The 21045-nt window shown below is 34.3% G+C and overlaps 1 protein-coding gene and 1 long non-coding RNA gene across 2 annotated transcripts; one reads left to right on the top strand and one right to left on the bottom strand.

Annotated features, from left to right (window-relative positions):
- Positions 1 to 12696: 12696 nt before the first annotated feature.
- LOC108674728 lies at positions 12697 to 14037 on the top strand. Its single transcript, XR_001931063.2, has 3 exons — positions 12697 to 12796; positions 13233 to 13431; positions 14009 to 14037. It is a non-coding gene; the product is annotated as an uncharacterized LOC108674728 (long non-coding RNA).
- Positions 14038 to 15412: 1375 nt separating this feature from the next.
- LOC108674727 lies at positions 15413 to 17270 on the bottom strand. The gene is made up of 4 exons (XM_018162694.2): positions 17153 to 17270; positions 16739 to 16889; positions 15968 to 16165; positions 15413 to 15540 (listed from the first exon to the last, which is right to left on the bottom strand). The coding sequence occupies exons 1-4, from the start codon at positions 17237 to 17239 to the stop codon at positions 15413 to 15415; spliced, it is 564 nt and encodes a 187-aa protein (XP_018018183.2). The 5' UTR covers positions 17240 to 17270.
- Positions 17271 to 21045: the final 3775 nt, after the last annotated feature.

Raw genomic sequence — 21045 nt, 5'->3', positions numbered from 1 at the left:
TGCAGGTATTGTTATTTAAGCAGGTTTTATTGAAAACTAATGAATTTGCTTTGTTGACAGTTTTCTTATTAGTTTTTTCAATATATTGAAGAATATTTTTAATTTGCACAGGCATTGTTATTTAAGCAAGTTTCATCGAAGATTTGTTTTGTTGGCCGTTTCCTTATTATTTTTTTTTTCAATATATCGAACAATATTTTTAATTTGCACAGGTATAATTATTATTTAGCAGGTTTTATTGAATACCAGAGAATTTGCTTTGTTGACTATTTCATAGTTTTTTTTCAGTATAGCGAACAATCTTTTTAATTTGCAGAGGTATTGTTATTTAAGCAGGTTTCATTGAAGACCAGAGAATTTGTTTGGTTGACAGTTTCCTCATTAGTTTTTTTTTTCAATAGAGCGAACAATATTTTTAATTTGCACAGGTTTGTTATTTAAGCAGGTTTCATTGAAGATCAGAGAATTGGTTTCGTTGACAGTTTTAATATTAGTTTTTTTCAATATATCGAACAATATTTGTAGTTTGCACATCGATTTATATCGATGTGGTCCTTCTGTTCAACTAGAAATCACGACGAGCATACCATTAACGGCCACTCAAATTTCAGAGCAGTTTTAATTTTTTTGTCTGAAGCTGAAGACTTTAATTGGTTTTAAGCATTCGTCACTATATCGTTAGATTAGGTTTGGTTTCTGATTAATTTTACAAATATAGATGCAGTTAGCAGTTTACGCAAGATTTTGTGAATCGAACGCGAAATATTGAGAATTCACCAAAGTATCTTTTAGCAATGATGGCTAATAGCTTGAAGGTTTTCGGACCATTTAAGATATGTTTATCGTCTTTCGCGAATTATTGATTTCTTTTGTGAATTTAAGGTCAACTTACGTGTGTATAATATTGTCATAATTAACTGTACGGATTTCGCCCAGCACGACACTATGTTTAAATGGTGAGATGAATCATAGTTTGGAGTGCTATCCTGAATAAATTTTGATCGGACATCCATGCCATTTAGTTTATTCAGTGAAATTGATGCCTGACAGTAACGAAATTCATAATATATTGGAATTGTATTAATGAGATAAATTTAGTGAACAAGGGATAGCCTTGATTGTAACATGGCTGAGCCACTGGTATCATGACGTGAAAGTAGAACAGATTGGGGCGGGGGAGCAATAAGCTAAAGTCCATATAACAATTGAGCTTTAGACAGCACCCTCCATGGCGAGGTATAGGATCAGGTAGCCTTTGTCTGACCGATACCTCATTGTGTTCTAAAACAGCTGGAAGTAACATGTCTTGATGCTTCATTGTGTTCTAAAATAGCTGAAAGTAACATGTCTTGATGCTTCATTGTGTTCTAAAACAGCTGAAAGTAACATGTCATGATGCTTCATTGTGTTCTAAAACAGCTGAAAGTAACATGTCATGATGCTTCATTGNCATGTCATGATGCTTCATTGTGTCCTAAAACAGCTGAAAGTAACATGTCATGATGCTTCATTGTGTTCTAAAACAGCTGAAAGTAACATGTCATGCACCGGTGCAGAAAGCAGATTCGGCGAGGAATTATTATGTATTTCTTCCTCCTTAGATTCATAATGCAGATACGTTGGCGAACTGTTTAATTTTTGAGCAGATTTGATCATGAAAATCCACTAGGTATTTGCGCTATATTCTCTGATGGGCATCGTTAATACAATATAATCAACCCTGAGATATTATTTTTAATTGAACACTGATTATATTTCCTATTACTCGTGATTGGTGTCATCATACGACACATGAGTCGTTCTTTACAGTTAGGAGTAAGTAATAATCTAAAAATATACTATTTTTTTACTATTTACCCACATTGACCAAATATTTTACCGAGATATTTGGGAAATGCGATAAATGTCCATTTTTACAAGATAGAAGCTACCTCATGCGAAATACTGGGACAGTATTTCGCATTTTTTAATACTTTATAAATATATTCGGCTGGCTACATTAGAAGTGCCTACGTTTACAGCTGCAAAATGAGCTAAGAAAACGGAGAAGCAATTATTTTTTAGGACTTATAAGATCTCAGTAAAGCTAGTATGCTTGTACGTATAAGAAATTGTCAGCATTTCCACTTCGATAAATCTAGAATTAAGTTGATCCTCGAAAGATTTTAATCTTCTTCAAGAATATATATCATTTATTTATGTAACTGATCTGCCATGATACTCGTCGTCAGGAACAGAAGGCCGTTTCAAAAGCTAAAGCAGCGGGCAATCGATCGTCTTGCACCGGCATGGATACAATCGATGGCGTGCAGAAGTCCATAGACTTAAATATCATTCAGGCACGGACGCCGAGTTCGATTATTGAACTTGGTTGTTGGGCGTTGGTCGCGTTAACTGATTTGCCGACACGCGAACGGCGAACTGAACTAATACGTACCACAAATGATCCTGGATGTTTGCTCTTTGTTTATATAGGCTGTAATTCATATACGTAGGTTTTGAGGATCTCATCAGAGCAAGTAACTTCTTCGTGACGCTTAAAATCGATTGCTCGGTATATGTGGCTCAGCCGTAATTTTGCTCTCTAAAACATATTGACTTACCTTTACTTATTAGAGAATTTTCACCTTTTGTACATTAAGATGCATTAAGAGGAGAAATTCTTCAGACCCAATGTAACTGTCCGACAGCGCCGAAGAGGTTGATTCACTATATTTTTATTCCATTTTATATTAATCGTTCTGTATTCTTTCCTCGACATTAGAATGAACGCCAATTTACTTCCTGCATAATCATCGTTTTTTGTCGTACACTACTTCGTATGGAATTTAAGAGAACTATTTGACTGAGTAACTAATGCTGTCAATGCATTGGTTGTCTTCAACAACAAGACTATCCATCAGCCATCACTACAAAATTCTCATGATCGACACAAGACTACTCCACAACACGCATGATCGATCTATCTAACTGCAATTCACTCCGTAAACATAGCGGTCTGTCATGTTGTGGACTTACATTTCGCAATTCATAAAGCCCAGCCTACTGTATTTAGCTGGATATGGTCGTAAAATGTTTCAGATAAAAGATTGCATTCGGAAAAATTATTGTTGACGGCATCCGTTATTGTTTACTTCAGCCAGTATACATATAAATTGAAGAAAACTAGATACCTCCTGCATTTTAATTAAGAAGTATCTCTCAAAATCACTTTACATGTACATACATGGCCGCATCCAGGTTCATCAGGCATACATACACCCCTCGTGTATACTGCATAAACTCTATATATAAATAACAAGTTTCATAGAAAAAGCATTGTGCGCTCGAGAGGTTCGCAACTTTGCCTAAAAAACCCTATGGCACCCGTAATACATGAATAAATCAGTATTCTTTAGTTTAAGTCGTATTTCATTTATCTCAGCTGCAATCATTTCAAGTAATAATCCCTCAACAAGTCGCATCGATACGTTGTTATATTTTGAGCAATTTATGAGACAATTTTAATTTATTTGAACAGTAGACAATGCTCAATTACAGTAAAATGAAACTACAACGAGTTCTTGCATGTTCGAAATGGAGTCATGTTTTGAACTGGATTCGGATGCTCGAGGTGAATTTGCAGGTATGAAGTGTTAACATTAACATGCAGGTTGATTAAAAGAGAAACAACCAAATTTTATTTTAATGCAATGGTGCTTTAAAGCGCTTCAACTTGTTATCTTGATTCGGATAGTTGAACATTCAATAGGAGTTTTTTTATCTCATCAACGGTAATCAATAATTTTATGACTACTTAGTGTCACCATTATGGATGTGTCATCTTCATTTATTTATTTGAAAATACTGCGCTTAGTTAATTGCACGAAGTAATTGATTATTTAGCTGAAAATTATTCTCACTTATAATCCTTTGAGTTAGAAAAATTTTAGGAACTTTCCGATCATATAATTATTCCAGCTGCACCTTTACTCAAAATCATTTGATTGTCCTTAAAACCCAACATTATTTCTGAATTTTCAAATTTATCTTGAGATGAATGTTCCTATGAGCCAAACAAATATAATTAACAAATGAATGAAACAGTAAAAAACTTGAATAAACCTGTCTAACAAACTTGACCGTTCGTTTCGATCTTTCATGTACTTCGAATGCTTCCTATAGTTTAATTTTAGTCAAGAAGCAATTATGGTTTTTAGTCAAGAAGCAATTATTATAATTATTATATTATTAATTTTAGTCAAGAAGCAATTATGGAAGAGCGATTATGGATCAAGTTTCGGAATCAAGAATCCAGCAGTTGAGCAATTGAGGTCTGCCTGCCTACGCTGCAAGACCAACATCCAACCATGATGGCTGGAAGATAATAATATAATGGCTTTCAAAGATAATAATAAGATGGCTATAATACTCGAGATAACATCAGTACGGTGATTTAAAACATGAACGATAAACATCATCAAACTGCCTGACACAAAAGACATAACATAACATTTGATAAATTATATGCACAGGTATAAATTAAACCAATTCCTACTATAAAATTATTAATGAAAGAGTTCGACTAATCTGTGCTTGATAAATTTACATTTGTTGGTGGTTGTTTTACTTTTATTTTGTATGATCTTTATTATGATAATAATCTGAAACTATATCATTATTAACTCAAATTACTAAAAATTCAATAAAGATTATTTTTAATCTATGGTGGATTAACTATCAACTCAAAAAATCTGATGGGTGAAACATGAGTATTCCACAATCAATTCAGTCACCGATATAAGAAAACTTCGATACTGCTGCATTACAATGACAATAATGAACTAACCATAACGAACTAATAACTTAGTTAACTATGAAAACATCTACTGTTTTTGAAAAATGTTAGAACATATGTACAGCTCTGGCAGTAAAAACAGAACTGAACAAAAGGAGATCTTCACTATCTAATAATTAGAGCTGCCAAAAAATTTTCTAATTACTGACTTGTTGCCACCATTTTAATTAATTAGAGCTACATTAAAGCTACAAAATTTTTAACCTGTTGAGGTAGTGCATGGCTAAATCCGCGTAATTTTAACTGGCACAAGTAAAATTTATTTGTCAGTTACGAATCTTTGTCATTGATTCAAATTTTATGGTAAAAAAATGCATGAAAAATAAAAGTTTCCATTGAATGAGATGAGATTTTTAATTTAATAAATTTGTTCTAGAACATTTTACTAAATTTCATATATTTTCGTTGAATTAACAATAAGTTTGGGAAGACTGTCTTGTAATAAGTTATTATTTTTCCTACAAAATTAAGGTTAGCGGGTTTCAACAATAAACCTCTTAACCAATCACCCCATGAATAATTACCATGATTCATGATAATCACCTGTAACCTAATTAATGATTGTCATATCATCAACGAATTACATAACAAAATTTTACGTACTAAAGATGAGCATCAACATTTTGATCAGAATATTATGCCTCTGATAAAAGTTCACGCACTAGTAGTTAATATATAGTTTTTAATCGTGACTTTAGGAGTCAGGATCTGCAGCTACGACATCATAGTGGAGAAGAAATTCAACCTTAATCTTTGCAACATATCATCATCTGCAGCAAAAATTCTGTGATACCTTCATCAATAAGAGATTACTTGCAGCACAACTAGATCAAGGCTCATCGCTTCGAAGTGCACGACATCAAAAGAGATGATAGAATCAGAAATAAAAATAATAGGGAGAATATCTTCAGCTATTTTATCTCTTGACAAAATTATTTTTTCAATTTTTTTAATATTGAAAAAAATTTTTTTTTAATTTTTAAAATCTTTTATTTTGACATTTGATTCATGCATTGTCTCCAACTTTACACAAGTGTACAAAATTTCAGATCGATAGGATAAGTAGAAGTGTATTAAATTTTGATTACAAGATTTGTAGCAGACAGACAGACAAACAGACAGACAAACAAGAAGTGAAGTTATAGAGAAGTGTTGTAAAAAAAGAACTGAAAAGCTCATCTCCTATAAAGATAAAAACAGAGGATATAAGTTTTCTCGATAAGTTTAAAGTTTAAGAAAAGTTTTATAATTAAAGTCTTCATACATGAGATGCAAGCAGACTGAATGGAGAATAATTAAGGTTTATAAACTTTTGAATTAGAATGTTCCTGTTTGGTTATTATAAAAGTTTCTTAATGTGAGCAATCAATGCAGGTGGAAAAAACGAGCCTAATTTTAAATAAAGTGACGATTATTTCAATTTAACTCTTCTAATAGCTGGTAACAACCCAAGTATTATAACTGATTGTAGAGAATTATTATATAATTCTCTTCTTGTTGTGTGATCAACCATAATCTATAGCCGAATGATACAAAGAAATTCAACATGAATTCGTATGTAAACGGGTACTATAGAGCCAGGAAAAGTATTTATACTACGTATTCAGAGATTTTTGCGAATAATTATTATGTTGGTTTAAAATTCCAAAATTTAGATGTTTTGATCAGGATTGTTGTAGCCTGAACTCGAGATGACTCACCTGTAACTTATATCAATAAGAATAAATTACATTCTATGTAGGTACAATAATTATGCGAACAGTTACTGAATAATAACAGATAATGTGAACTGTCATAACAGGACAACAGCCGTGCCAGTTCCTGCTACATTACTTACATTTACTTTCCTGCTTTGAAAGTAAAGTACGTGCATTATTTAAGGTATAGAACACGTTATATATATATGTATTATGTGAACACCATAATGCAACTTGGGCGACAGCAATATCTCAGTTTCACTTAACAACGTAAAAGATTGCATTCCTAACGGATTCAAGTAATTGCTTGATATGGAGCCTGTATTAATTTATATCGAAGCCGAAAATTGGGGTAAATAAAAAAATTTTAATCGCCTCTTGCCATTGCCTTGATAGTCGCCTGCTGAAATTTTATTGTGTTTATACTAGTGGTCGAATGCATAAAGATGATAAACAAAAATTTGGTCTCAAATAATTTCCTGTATTGTCTGAGTTATTATTGCAAATTTGTCATGGAAATGTGATAAAGTAATACCTTATCATTTAGTAAGTGTTCTGTGAATATTGATTGGTTAAGAAGAAATTCAATAACATAAGTAATGAATAAAGTTTATCGCTTCATCGTATTCTCCTGCCAAATTTTCTAATGAAGATTCTGGCTAGCAAACCCTTCAATCTGACCACTGCATCGGTCTACGTCAATTCTTTCAATAATAAAATCGTTTGTAACTTAGGAACATTGGATTATTAACGAATTGTACTTACTTTCTAGTAATGTCGAACTGACGATGAAGCTGGAATCAGTAACGTTTTATTACATATTGATAACGAATGATGGAGTCGATATTTGGAGCGTTTTTTAATAATCTTTTGATCGTTTCGGAATTATTTTTTTGCCTCCATATCTAAGTCAATTCGTATTCTATCCAAACATTCCGTCTCTGCAAATGACTGTTTTTTATTTGTAACTTCAAATATCCTGCGACTTCAAATATCCTCATGACATCTTAAGCTTAACTTAACATGATTTTGAAAGAGTTTACTTGAACCAACAAACCTGGGCCTATACTGTCAAAAAAGTTAAGAGATCGTAAGTTCATCAGCCAATCATTGACGTCCTTTCGAGCAAAATCCACCAATCATAGACAAGAAAATAGAGCGTAAGTACTTACGTTCACTTAGCGAGTTTTGAAAGTATGGCCCCTGAACAACAAATATGATGTAAAAGTTTAACCCAAATACCGATTATGAATAATCAAGTATATATCCTAACCATTTTATTCAGGCCGATACCTGTAAGTCGATCATACGAATGATCCAGTCAAGATGGCAGTGTTATTCACTCGTTCACTTGTTAAGTAAATGAGCATAAACCGCTTCAGGCATTGAACTTCAATGTTGCAAATAACTGTCCAACGTTTTTAGCGAATTTTCTCATTTATGGAAATAAAGACGCTATTGTGCTCGCCATATCCGTCTGTCTGTCCGTCCGTCCGTCTGTCCGTGACTTCACGTTTTTGTCTACGAGAAAATGCGCACTCTGTCACTCACTGCAGTGAGTACTGAGTTATATTTTTTCAGCCAGGATCTCCAGCAAGCTAGGAAGTCGAATGCAACTTAATCTGCGTTATATTCACTACTTCGAGTTTCAATCTGCTTGATTAGATGAACATTAAATGAACATGGATGTCGATTTTGGACATTTTGATTAAAAACACTTTTATTTCACACTTTAATTCAAGGTAATTCAAAAGGACCCTTCAGAATGAATATGGTTAACAAAATGCTAATGCATTTACAATTTTTATCTGATTTATTTCGATACATGATTCAATGAAGGAATATTAAGGACACAAACCGTGTTATTTATAATTTTTGGCCAAATTTCAATTTTGCCAAACTGCAGCAGCGTTGTGCACGTTTGCAAAATAATTATGCCACTGCGTTTCAACTTTCTCTCACGGTCACCACAATCGCTCTCGGATCAAACTATTGCATATTCGTAAAAGTTTTGCGTATTTGTTTGAAGCTTTGCTCTGTGAATATAAAGGGAGCTATTCGAACGCAGATCCGCAATACATATCATGTCGGGGTATTACCCGCGGCTAGTATACTATATATATTATATATATACTGTATACTATATATATTAGTCCACTGTATATATTACTAGTGGAATCACGAGGAAAGACTGATAGAGGCGACGGTGATAGTACAAAGAAAATTTTGTTTCCCATATGGCATATTAAAATTTCATGATAAAATATGGGATCCACATTAAAATTATATTTCAACAGGAAAATTAAGAAGAATATCAAGTTTTACGAGTGTTTGAACGGGTCTTTCTGTGGGTATAATATTATCAACGGAATCCAAGTAACAAAATTCTCAAATCTCGGTATTCATTTATTTCTTCCAACTTTTTAGTTCACTTAATATTGTTCCTGATGACTGATATGAAGTGTGGACTTAATTATGAAAAAAGGTCCAGTAATTTCCAGTTGGCTCCGCAACTGAAAAATTCCAGTGGTTGACTAATCAAATTACAAAAACGGAAAAAAATGGTAGAGGCGCTTTTTCATGTATATAATGATGGCTAGCAATGAAGTTGATATGCGGGATGAGCTGTGCGCTGATGATCCATCATAGTTGGCAGACATTTTACCAACTTATTAAAAACATCAAAGTTAATATATAATTAATTATTATTTGTTATATAATTATATAATTAATATGTTTCCACACAAACGTTCCATTAACTATTTCTCACTCATTTATGCTAGAATAATCTCAGAATAGATCAAATCATCCTCGAATAAAACATCGTCGGGTGTAGAAAGAAAATGATCAGCCGTGTTCACTGTTCAGTATTGAATGAATTAGCTGACCTGTGCAGAAAATAATGGTCAACGGAATGACCTCTTGCAGTGGATGGTTTGAACTGTCTTCACTGCAGAGGCCTGCAGGTCATCAAGAGCTCAACTTCTCAAGACTAACATCAAATCGATGATAATGGCAGCGGTGTAATTGGGAGGGCTATGAATCTAAGCTCGACTGTATTTACCTGGTCAATGCCAAGTGCCGGCGTTGCGTGCCTGACTTAACGCTAAAATCCACGAGCTCGATCGTCCTATCAAGCATTTGATTTAATTCACTACTCGTTGCAATATACGATAAAAACCTACGAAATAATGTTACCTATTATCGTTAACGTATAGCTAACATTATTGCCGTAATTTTCTACAATATTTTCCATTATTAAGTCGGCATGGAATGTCCGACAAGTAGAATATGGAATTTAGTCATGTCTAGCGCCAATTTGGCTTCTTTTTGCAGACACGAATTAACGCTGCATTGATATTAAATGAAAAAATATCTTCTGTTCCTGGTTCTTCAGACACCTGGTTAACATTTATTTTAAGATTATATCGGCCAAGAATGTAACAAACGTTTCTTTTTAAAAATTAAATTTCAACATGAAATTTCAGGCTTAACTTATTCCTCATTCCTCACTCCAATATCCATATTATCGAAATATTTTTTGTGAAAACACTGAACATGCAAATGTTTGATTTGATAGTGTTTGTTGGCAAGAATCATTGTTGGCAAGAATCTTATGTAAAAAACTAATTGAACAGAACGATTTAAAAAAACTTTAATTTCGGTGTTCTCAATTGTGCCTCTGACAGATTGCCTGACCGAAGGGTGTTACTCAGCGCCCCTCAGCTCATTCACAGTTAATAGCTCGAATTGAAACTTCATGTCCGGAACACGTGCATATGTTTACCGGAACACGTGCATATGTTGACCGGAACACGTGCATATGTTGACCGGAACACGTGCATATGTTGACCGGAACACGTGCATATGTTTACCGGAACACGTGCATATGTTGACCGGAACACGTGCATACATGTATGTTGACCGGAAAACGTGCATACGTTGACCGGAACACGTGCATATGTTTTGCTGCTGCACTGTGCTACAAAAGACTTGAACGTAGCTTTTCTTTCGGGATTATTTTAAAATTAATTCAGTTAACTTAAAGGAACAAAAAATGTAAATGTATGATTCGATGTTATAAAATGCATCTTATTTTATCTGTAACAACGTATGATTAATAGAAAGGAATAATAATCAGAATTATGCATACCATTTTGTAAAACTATATATTTATGTATGATATGTGAAAAACCGTTCAGATAATATTCTATGAAATGAAATATAAAGGTGGAACAGTTACGCCACGTTCTATTGCAATGTACAGCTCAGGAATACGTAGTATATCTGCCACTTGAGCTCTGTTACTTCAAAATTCAATGTCCAAGCAACAAAGAACTTCAATGTGACCATATATCTCACGAACCCAATGTCAAAGCCTTGCATTATGTTCGCGGGCTATACTGTTATGAATAAGTTATAACGATTAACAGATCGACTTCATTAGTCTCGCATACTGATTGATATCGCCGTAATTTATTTGTACAAAATACGTTCACAATTTCCGAAGAAGTCGCAGGTAGGAGGGTTTTTTAGCTTGCAGGGAATGCCAGCTGTGGCCTTGAGTTTGTTGGTCGATGCTATACACCCGCAGTCTTGTGATCGCATGTGACATTAAGGGAGCATCATGCCGGTCCCTGTCTCGTCGCTGCTCGCATTTACCTAATAAATAAAACTCTAATAATGATACGTTATATGACATCGAGAATGAAAATTGATTGATAATAAATAAAAATCAACTAAAATAAAATAAAAAAAAATTAAAAACTAAAATAAATAAATAAATAAAAAACAAACAACCAAAATTTAATATCACTGCCGTTAAATGAGTCAACTGAGTAAGAAAACCTGCTCATTTCGGGTACATTTTCTAAATGTTCGTGAGGCCTGAGAAGACTGCCACATCCATGCCTCACATATACATACTTATTATGATCAAACGAATCTTAATTCATTTCCATCAGTTATAATCTGACTAAATATCTGCTGAATTCTAGCCAGGTTGTCGATAGCGAGGCTTCCGTTCATGGCGGACGTTAGCGACATCTGTTTGAGCACTTGGGTCACTCTTGCAATTAGCTTAAATCCCGTCAGTCGATGCAAGATTATTAGAGAAATTAACTGAACAGCTGCAAACTCGGTGTCTATTCTCTTGTAAGGCCAAGTTCTTACACTTGAAAGGCCGATTTGGCGTTTCTTCACTAGAATCTTAACAGCCGGGCGTATTGAACATATTAATAAAACTGTAATAAAACACTAAAATTATAATTCAAAACCGTCTGTGAGCAAACTCGCATTCAAAATCGCAATCTTTATGGTACAGAAACCAGCCAATTTCTTAGAATTTAATTTAATTTACTTCTACCTTATTACTCACAATTCTCCACATTGTTCAGCTGGAGTGCCCTCATGATCTGAACGAATAGCGTACTTGGATAATAATTGTTCCGTATTTCTAACAACAACCCAGTTCGAAATTCTCGCAGTCATTGCGGCCGTTCGCCGCAGAGACGTTCGCAAACGCGCAAATCTAGGCCATTGTTGCCGACTTTACCTCGCGTCCAAGCAGTCTAGCGACGATATGGCCTCATCTGCCTCGAACAGCGCGATGCCTCGGTCGGCAGAAGCTGCGGCAGGCAACTTGCCGCACCTCTACCGCGGCCTACGTCGAATATGCCGGCGGTAACGGTCAAGCGTTAAGTTGGCAGGGAGAGGAAGGGGGTGAAGGGTGAGGGAGGCGGAGGAATATCGAAAGAACCTTCTAGACATGAATCTTAATATGGGGCTTATGCCGGAAGAAACTGATTGAATTATTCACTTATTTATTTCTCTAAAATTATGAGGTTTACATGATTTTTCATTTTCTACATATTTTTTTTATTTTCGACAGTTCTATTCTATTCTATACTACAGCGAATCCATGTCGCCAGTATTTGTGGAACTAGTTCCATCCAGTATTGTGTGTATTCAGTTTATTGACATAAATTCGATTAAAAACGCGAAATCAGTGGATAATCTGAAAGTAAATATCAAAATAAATTTACAAAATAATAGAAAATAATAGAATAGAATACGACTGAACGTATTGCAGAGCTCCCATGCTTCTCAAATACAAGTAACTGCCCGGCTGGTGCGCATGCGCGGCTGCGATGACTTCCGCGCATGCGTGGAAGTCTTCGCTCTACAATGGTGCAGGAAGTACCGATCTGTGTGTTGCAATGAACATTACCTGAATCTGGATAATTTTGGATAAATATTGGAGGTAAGGATTAGAAAAAACGTCAGAATTTAATGTATTTACATTTTCATATTGATTTAAGGTCTCATGCGCAACTGTCAAGTGGAAATTTTTGTTACTGCAAGTCATGAAACTATATGCTTGTCGTTCAAGGACTCATCTGCAGCCTAACTTACTGCATTGCTATCGAAAGGCACGCTTGCGGCTTGCCTATTACCTCCGTTGTCAATTCACTCAATTCTAGTTAAACGTTATGATTATGATCTGAAATTAACATTTTGTCTCGGAGTTAGGTATAAATGTGCCCCAGTAAAAATTTTATTTTCCTTCTATATTAAATTAGCCGATATTTTGGAAATAATCGAGATGACAGAGTCGGTAAAACTTGAACAAGTCTGTGAGCTCGTATTACTGGTCACAGGTTTACTGATCAAAACTGATGAAATCCATTTTGTTGCAGGCAAATGTTGAATGCAGCAAAACCCGACTAACTTTGTCGACTAACCCGACTAAGCTGTCGGCATTCGCGGAGCAATCGGGTGGACAGTCAAGTTTCCACGGCACTTACTGCAGTGATATCGGGTGCAGGAGTGATATCGGGTGACCTGATATGCTGTCAAATTTCTGCTTATTGCACCACACGAGGATTGTTAATAAAGGTAAGAAATCAAATGGACGCCCAAGTTTGTTTCTCTACTTCATGATGAAGGGACTTTTTCAGCTCTACTAGACAGTTACGGTGCGCGCAGCGGCAGCGTGGGAATGCTGTCACATTGATACCCCACCTAACTAAGGTGCTTCTTACTCGTACGTACATGTTCAAAGACGGCGCTATCTTCAAGGCACTAACTATAAAGGTGTCCGAGAACGATTCATCGCAGGTAGCATTTGGCGAGGCACAAGTTCGTCTAAGGTCTTTGTATGCTCTAGTCAAATTTTATGTCAATGAATGGCAATATTAATGTGAGGAAGAATCAAAGATGCAATATTTCATTAATAGGAATCTTATTTAGGGCAAATGCTGAGATATTTCTATCAATTTAAAATCAGCATTACCTGATGTTTTTTTCTATTTCTTAGTACGGTATTATTTGAACTTTATTTTGATCGAAGTGCTTAGATGAATTTGAAGTATGAATTTCATTTATGTACCAAATTTATTCATCTATTTGCATAGAAGTGTTTTCTTACTTAACTTCAATCCAGGAAACAAGCTGATACACTTTTATTCTTCAGGGGAGTCAGCCAGTGCATCTAGCCAACTGAGCAAAAAATGTTGTTTCATAAAGAGATATCATAAGCAGCGGCATAATACTGAGCAAAAACTGTTGTTTCATAAAGAGATATCATAAGCAGCGGCATAATACTAAGCAAAAAATGTTGTTTCATAAAGAGATATCATAAGCAGCGGCATAATACTAAGCAAAAAATGTTGTTTTATAAAGAGATATCATAAGCAGCGGCATAATAAAGCAAAAAATGTTGTTTTATAAAGAGATATCATAAGCAGCGGCATAATACTAAGCAAAAAATGTTGTTTCATAAAGAGATATCATAAGCAGCGGAATAATACTAAGCAAAAACTGTTGTTTCATAAAGAGATATCATAAGCAGCGGCATAATACTGAGCAAAAAATGTGTAGCCTTGGCGTTTATGATCATTACTTATGTAAATTGCCTGCAGATCTAAATTAAGGTGTCTCATTAGCGTTGTAATTGATTCCTACTTAAAACTTCCATTGAAGCACTTATGGAAGATTAAAAAATATGCAAAGATATTTATTTAGCGTGAGGGATGATGAAATAAATTGAGAGAAAAAAATAGCAAATAAACCTTTTAAATAGTGAATAAACCATTAAAAAGTGGATAAACTTTTGGAATGTGCGGCTCTAATGATACTAGATGCCAGAAAATAACGTATTCTGGGGAGAGAGGTTGGGCTGGCCACAGGAATGGGTGTAGGCCCCGTCCCGCACTTGTCGCGGGACGGGGAGGGCGAACAACAACAACAACAACAAGTCTCGTAGTGTGAACGGGCCTTAAGAGACGAGCAGCGCAATAATTCGTGGCCTATAATACTGGCCAGTTTTCGTGGACGCCTCTGCTGCCTCGTGTCTAAAGCGATTATAATTATTCTGAATAATAAACAAGAGAAAATTAAATATAATCTTGTCAATGAACGAGCCTGAAGAAATGAAAGAAGAATAATATAAAAAAGAATAAATGATAAGAAATAAACCTAAATTTGAATCAATGTACAAAATTTAATTACAATGTAATAAATTGATAAAATATTGCTGATCATCTCTGTGGCTGCAGGTCAGATAAGAATTTTATAAATAAGTTAGTTAGCGTTTCTTCAGATCAGGAGTGCCATCATATACAATAACGACTGTTTTTCGGCAGATATAACAACTATTATAGCCGTTTGCTACATAAGTTTAGAGCACGTTTTAAGTACAGAAAATGTGCCTGAATATATTAATAGAGAACTAAACACACAGCCTTAATAGTAAACTGGATAGAGGATGAGACTACGTTAAAATGAAACAGAACGCGTCTTTATTGTTTTATTAAAATAAAACAACGCAGGCTTTGAATTAAACATGCTAATGATAATAAATGCTAAAATTAATTCATCATACCTCCGTAGTGTTCAGATGATGTCCCTCCGTACACGCGTAGGTCATGGTGGTGTTGACGGAATTTGCTGTAACGTTCGCCACTGTCATTTCTTCTCCAGCTTCCCGAATTGGATCCAGACACACTGAAAACATTGAAAAAAGATTTGTGATTTCTGATCAAGGGGAATGACAGTTTAATGATTAACTGCTTTCTTTTCTTAAATTTACTACACGGCCATCATTATTTACTATAATGAGATAGCTTTTTAACAGTAAAAGTTGTGCAAAGAACAGAAAGTTGATAGTTGAAACAAAATTGCTCCTTTTGAAGTAATGCAATGCTGTAAAATTTCTTGTGTTATTGATTATTCTCACATGTCTGTTCAAGGATCACAAGTAAGTTGAAACAAAATTGCTCCTTTTGAAGTAATGCAATGCTGTAAAATTTCTTCTGTTATTGATTATTCTCACGTATCTGTTCAAGGATTACAAGTCGATCCATGAGCTTAATTATCCAGTGCTGTAGGGTACAGTATATTTTCAATATTCATGGTTACTAGCTGCGCTGACCTTTGTAGCATGGCAAGAGTTTTCTGTCGTCCCACTTAGATGCCGCGCAGGTCAGAACTTGCTTGGTCTTGTTGAAGGCGAACTCGTACCCCGGTAAGCACTCGACTGAAAGAGTCTGGTTGTTTGCATCGGAGTAGTTCTTGGACGAGTTGAAGTCTGACCAGGCGTTGACCAATGTCGGCAGTTTGATCATGCAAGCTATCATAGAGAGGAGAAATCAAGATATGGAATTAATTCAACGTTAACTAGTTATATTCAAAAACGACGTAAAGGTAAGGCCTATTTATTGCACCAAATATACGTAAAATCAAAAACTAATTTCATCCAGCTAGCAATCAGCAATAGTTCGAGAAATTCAATTAAAAATATATATTTGTATTTAAATAACAAAATTTCTCCCCCCAAAAAATGAATAAGAAAAAGTGAAAGATATAGTATTAAGAGTTTTTTCAATCAGATATTGAGAGATTAAATATGTATGTATATATGTATATATGGATACATATATACATACATATTCCATACATGGTATGGAATATGTATACCATGGATTATTTCTAAAGTCGCCATCTTATTTCGCGGCCAATTTTGTTTTTCAGCCGATTATATAACCAGTATCCCATTCTAAAAATTGAATCGTTGTATTTCAGTAGTAAACTTCAAGATTACGGTAAGTTATTGACCACACTGGCAACTGTTCTGCTATAATATTGCTCCTACTTAACAAGCGTAACCCCATTACAACCCAATATATTTTAGGTAGAACTTAACGGTGATAACATCTGATGTCAGCGTCGGGGTATTGCTTGGTCCAGTTGCCGTCTTGTGAGCACGTGAGTTCCATCGTTTTTTTGAGCGGAAATATGGGCACAGAAACAAACTGCGTCAGGCTGCCGCTGCTTGTGTTGGTAGGCACCAACATCTGCCACACATCCAAATTTAAATCATTTTACTCCTAATTCAACGTAAGGATTTAAAAATAAAATGAATGGGAATCCCTCATTTATCATTAATTTGGTAATTTACGATTGATTATTTATTTTTCTTTAATTAAAAGAAGTTATTTGGAATCAATTAGTAAATTCGGTAAAAAGTATTGTTTTATAGTGAAATAAATTGATTGATGAATAATTTTTGAAAGATAGTTTTCATTGCGTATGACTGAATACATATATTATCACTCACGTAGGTATAGTTTATGTAGTAGTTAGGCTGGCACTTGTACAGCAAGATGGCGCCGATGGAATCGTTAGTGAAGGCCGGATCGTCCATATCTTCCCCAGCTGTTGGGGGATTCTCAGTGCACGCTGCGGAAACAAATTCATATTAGAATAGAATAGAAGTGTCGGCATTGAAGAAATAGGCCCATGGCCTGATATTCTTCCGTGCTGGATGGCGTATTTGACCTGGTGTAAGTGACATGCTGGGACGGTCTGATAATGTAAATTAGTAAAGTAAATTAGAAGTAAATATTCTTCATGTGTTATGATGAATATGGAAATAACTGAATTTTATGCTCAGTCATCTACCCATTTATTCATTCATTAATATTTAATTAAAAATTTCTACCCCAATTTGTTAATCGTTGTAATCTTCGTTATTTCTTTAGCATTAATTTTAAGTGTAATTTTTCACACTTGGTGAACTTTTTTCTCGAAATACAGTATATAGAGTTCATTTGAAGGTCACTACCAAGTATTGGATGTTAATAATAATAATAATAATAATATATTCACTGGTTATATTATTATACTATAATATAATAATATAATATTATTATATTATATTATAATATTATAGCAATAATATTATTAATTTATTATAAATAATAATAATATTCACTGGTTGCATTTGAAGTGACTCTATAGAACAATTTATTCTCGCCTCATAACAAATTTATGACCACTCATAATAAGTATGCAATATATACAATAAATAATTCATGAAAAGACTCACTGTGACGACAGTCGTAGGTTACGACGTTGTAATCAAATGTCCACGTGCTGTTGTTGCCGCAGGTTGCCTGCACGACGGCGCGTGTTGTGTTCGGTTCCTGAATAAAATCTCGAACATTAATTATTCTATTTCGAGGAGTTTTTTCCGTATTGTTTGGCTTTCGATCATGTCAAAGTATCATTTACCTAATAGCAATGAATGTCTAAGTTTTTCCAAAATGAAATACATTATGAAGTGAATAAAATATAAAAAAGAGAAGAAATAGATGGAAATAGCTGCTGGGTTGGTCCTTAAGTTGAAAATTTCATACAAATCCCCTGAAAGGAAAATGTCTAAAGTTCCTAAAAGAATACAGGAAGCAATGTTGAATATCCCAACACTTTATTCTCAGTAGATATACATACGTATATATTTCAGTACATTCATTCCTACGCTTGTTTCAAAAGCAGAAGACCGTTTAGATTACAATTTATTTCATGTTTCATGCACACATATGTGAGAATACACACATTAAAATTTCAAGCCTGCAAGATTACAGCAAAAATTTGATAGAAAACATTTTTATGTGATTTTTTTCTGTCTGAGAACGAGACGAGATTGAATAGATACAAATACATGAATGTTCGTGAAATAAAAATAAATTCTGGCAAGCTGTTTTCATTAAAAAAAAAGTAGATTTTACAGAATCCCAAAATATTAAAGGGATTGTATGCAATTTACACGAATATCAGTGCCACAACCTCACGTTGTTAAGTATCAAATAAAAACGTCAATTTAGAAAACGTAAATTTTCTAGGAATTACACGAAATTATTCGTAGATAGAAACAAATTTCTTAATCAGTGTTAACATACTCCTGACACAGCTACGGCGACAAAGTATCCACTAGTACAGGTGTAGGTGACGGTAGCGCCTGGTACGTTGCTGGCCACGACGCTGCGGGTCATCTGCCTGCCTGCCGGTGGCAGCGCTGCCGTGGTGCACGCTGAACAAATGTAATGGTAATAAATAATACACGTTTAAAAATTACTTTTTAAAGACAACAATTCTAAAGAATCCAATGTTTGCAATGTTACAGATGTACAATGAATTTCTTATTTTATTTTTGAATCTTAAAATAAGTAATTTTTCAATATATTTTAATATATATATTTTTTTCAAAATTATCTATTCTGTCATTTGATTCATGCATTGCCTCCAACTTTACGCAAGTGCGCAAAATTTCAGATCGATAGGATAAGTAGAAGTGTGATAAATTTTGATAAAAAGATTTGTAGCAGACAGACAGACAGACAGACAGAGACGACAGACAGACAAACAAACAAGAAGTGAAGTTAAAGAGAATTGTTGTAAAAATTCAGTACAAGTCAATTTGGTGTACGTTGCGCTGAGAACCTTCATGCGATATGACAACGAACAATGCTACCTATCTTCGTTTTGAATCCTGAAGTTTGAAATTTTAAAATTTGCATCTCTGTACTGAAGTAATCTTTAAGTATCATGAATTGCAGTTCTAAATGAAATGTAGAAAGTTTATTTTCACAGTAGTATTAATGAACGAATACTCGATAATGAATCTTTACCTAGGGCGAGAGGAAGATCGATAAGCACACGCACTGATGTATTGAATCGTTAAGTTGGGAGATAAGGAAGCAGTATATAAGGCGGTATTTGAACTACGCTGTTTCAGGTATAATAGAGTTAAAGGTAGCATTAATTCCAGCTTCAATGAGCTTGTACATAAATAATTTAATCTGATTCATTCGTTTTCAAATCAATAAGCTGGCACATAAAATTAAATACGAAGCGTAAAGGAAATGAAATAATGAACTGATCAATACAGCAAAAAACAAGTTCAATAGGGATTCTCTGGCAAAGTGGCATAATTCGATAGCGATGTCTTTTCAAAAGTATTGATTTAGAAGCATTTCAAAAATTCAATAAGGTCTATATTGAGTGCCTTTGCTGCGAGTTAAGTCTCATGAAAAGAATATTTTGTAAAATTATTTTACAAATTATATCCCGGCCCTTACTTCAAGAGAAATATCACACTGTGATTTACTCCTGATTACAACCACATGATTAAGACAAATATATTTTAATCTCAAAACACTAAAATTTCCAGTATCGCATGTTTAAATTTGAGATCTGATAAATTATAATACAAAGTAATGATCAGCGTAGGTCTATCACTTTATAGCTACTTAGGTGACATGAAGAGCATTACTTAGGAAACCTTAATTGAAATAGAGAACAGAATTCAGGTAAACGTTTTATATTAAACAGCGATGCACTTGGTTGAAAACTTTATTTCAGTGGTCTGAAGCAAAAATAACTTTAACATTTTTAGAAGAAATAATTACAATACATTGATTTTTTTATCTGTTATAAGGAAGAATAGAAATTTAATAATGATGAGGAAATTTAGTTTTTACTGCGTACGGATATGATCTATTGAATTACAAAAGTCTGCTTTCCCATACCCTCTAACCCGCCATACTCGGCAATAAGTGAACACTCATTGAACAGCCAAGAAGTTAATGTTGGTATTAGCATAACACAATTTTTTCCGAGTCCTGTATGATACATCTACTGGATAAATGTTTCAATACCTATAATAATTCTGCATCCATTTGAATAAATAAAAAAAAATCGATAAAATTTCTTAATGTGCGATAATTGCTGTTTGAGACACCGTGATCAAATTTCCACGCACTGTCATTGCTACAGGTCGCTTGTAATAACTATGCAAAGAATACAATAGACACTTCATTGAAAGACTTAGTATGACTACAGTCGTAGGTTACGACTTTGTAATCAAATATTCAACTGTTATCGTATCGTGCTAGTTGCTTGTAATAATTATGCGAACTTTAAAACAACTACTTTATGAAAAGACTTACTGTGGCGACAATTGTAGGTTACAACATTGTAGTCGAATGTCCACGTGCTGTTGTTGCTGCAGGTTGCCTGCACATCGGCGCGCGTTGTGTTCGGCTCCTGAAAAAATGGCCTTAGAATTCCTTAGTATTTTTTTTTATGCCATTTACTGGTACTTTTATTTACTGTTCTCTGATAGCCCTGAACAATGGCCACTTAAATTATATAGCAATACATGGTCTT

Source organism: Hyalella azteca, unplaced genomic scaffold, assembly GCF_000764305.2.
Source record: "Hyalella azteca isolate HAZT.00-mixed unplaced genomic scaffold, Hazt_2.0.2 contig5796, whole genome shotgun sequence".
NCBI classification, from domain to species: Eukaryota; Metazoa; Arthropoda; class Malacostraca; order Amphipoda; family Hyalellidae; genus Hyalella; species Hyalella azteca.
This window is presented reverse-complemented; position numbering and strand designations above follow the sequence as displayed.

What these genes read in the sequence shown, in the direction of transcription:
- LOC108674727 (XM_018162694.2), bottom strand. Translation starts at nt 17,239, where the DNA reads ATGGACGATCCGGCCTTCACTAACGATTCCATCGGCGCCATCTTGCTG. An exon ending in TGACATCAGATGTTATCACC is followed by an intron (nt 16,166 to 16,738) that starts GTTAAGTTCTAC and finishes TCTCTATGATAG; the next exon opens with CTTGCATGATCAAACTGCCG. An exon ending in ACTCTTGCCATGCTACAAAG is followed by an intron (nt 15,541 to 15,967) that starts GTCAGCGCAGCT and finishes CAATGTTTTCAG; the next exon opens with TGTGTCTGGATCCAATTCGG.